Source organism: Octopus bimaculoides, chromosome 18 (genome assembly GCF_001194135.2).
Source record: "Octopus bimaculoides isolate UCB-OBI-ISO-001 chromosome 18, ASM119413v2, whole genome shotgun sequence".
Classification (NCBI taxonomy): Eukaryota; Metazoa; Mollusca; class Cephalopoda; order Octopoda; family Octopodidae; genus Octopus; species Octopus bimaculoides.
This window is the reverse complement of record NC_068998.1, coordinates 2,398,544-2,399,392: the sequence shown is the minus strand read 5'-3', so window position 1 is coordinate 2,399,392 and position 849 is coordinate 2,398,544. Positions and strand designations below refer to the sequence as shown.

The following is an 849-nucleotide window of genomic DNA, read 5'->3' as shown; positions in this document are numbered from 1 at the left end:
GAGAGAGAGAGAGAGAGAGAGAGAGAGAGAGAGAGAGAGAGAGAGAGAGGTGTATTGGGGGATACAACAGCCATCCATATTATTATCATTTTGTCCAATATTTAATTCTTTTTGTTACCATATTTCTATTGAAACACGCTACTCCTATCATTCTTAGACTGGTGTTTGGAACAGAAATAAATAAAATTTGTAAGGAAGATTTTAATTTAGATCTTTTGAGAACAGGAAGTTTCTGTCATAGAACCAGTGGAGGAAGGTCTCACCTGAGTTGGTATTGAAAGGTCTAAAACCTAATATAGATTGAAGGTATCTGCCTTTTTTTTTTTTAGATGGAAAGTGTGATTTGGGGAAGATTTGGTTCCTATTTCTGGAATATCAAACTTTTTCACCATTGCTCTGTATGCAAAAGGTTATCTAAGACTACATTACTTCATGCCTCCATCCTTTTCTTAATATGGACGGGTGTGAACTTGGAGATTTGGTTACTATTTCTAGTGAATCGAGCAACCACATGGAAGTTCCTCCGTGTTGGATCCCATTCTGTGTTTTATACAGTGGAAGGCATTTCCTTATGTCTATTCAGTGATCTGTTGAGGAACCACTTACCTTCTCAATCCAAGACTGTCGTTTTAACATGTTCTTCTTCTTCAGTGTCTTGTTGCTGCATTCTAAATCAGGGAACTTGGCAGTTGCTTCCTGCAAAGGAGAAGAATACGAAGAAATAAAGAAAAAAATCATGTAAGTTATCATAGAGGATTGCATTTCAAGATGCAAATATTATACGAAGCCATATTATGCATGTGTATATGTATGTGCATGTATATATGTATGTGCATGTATATATGTATG

General features: G+C 36.0%; 1 protein-coding gene across 1 annotated transcript in view; it reads right to left on the bottom strand.

The window, feature by feature from the left end:
- LOC106871381 (ral guanine nucleotide dissociation stimulator) overlaps nt 1-849 on the bottom strand; it is a 91,642-nt gene that overhangs the window by 13,827 nt on the left and 76,966 nt on the right. The window contains exon 10 of the mRNA XM_014917807.2: nt 607-696. Coding sequence (XP_014773293.1) covers nt 607-696 — 90 coding nt within the window. The remainder of the gene's footprint in view (nt 1-606; nt 697-849) is intronic.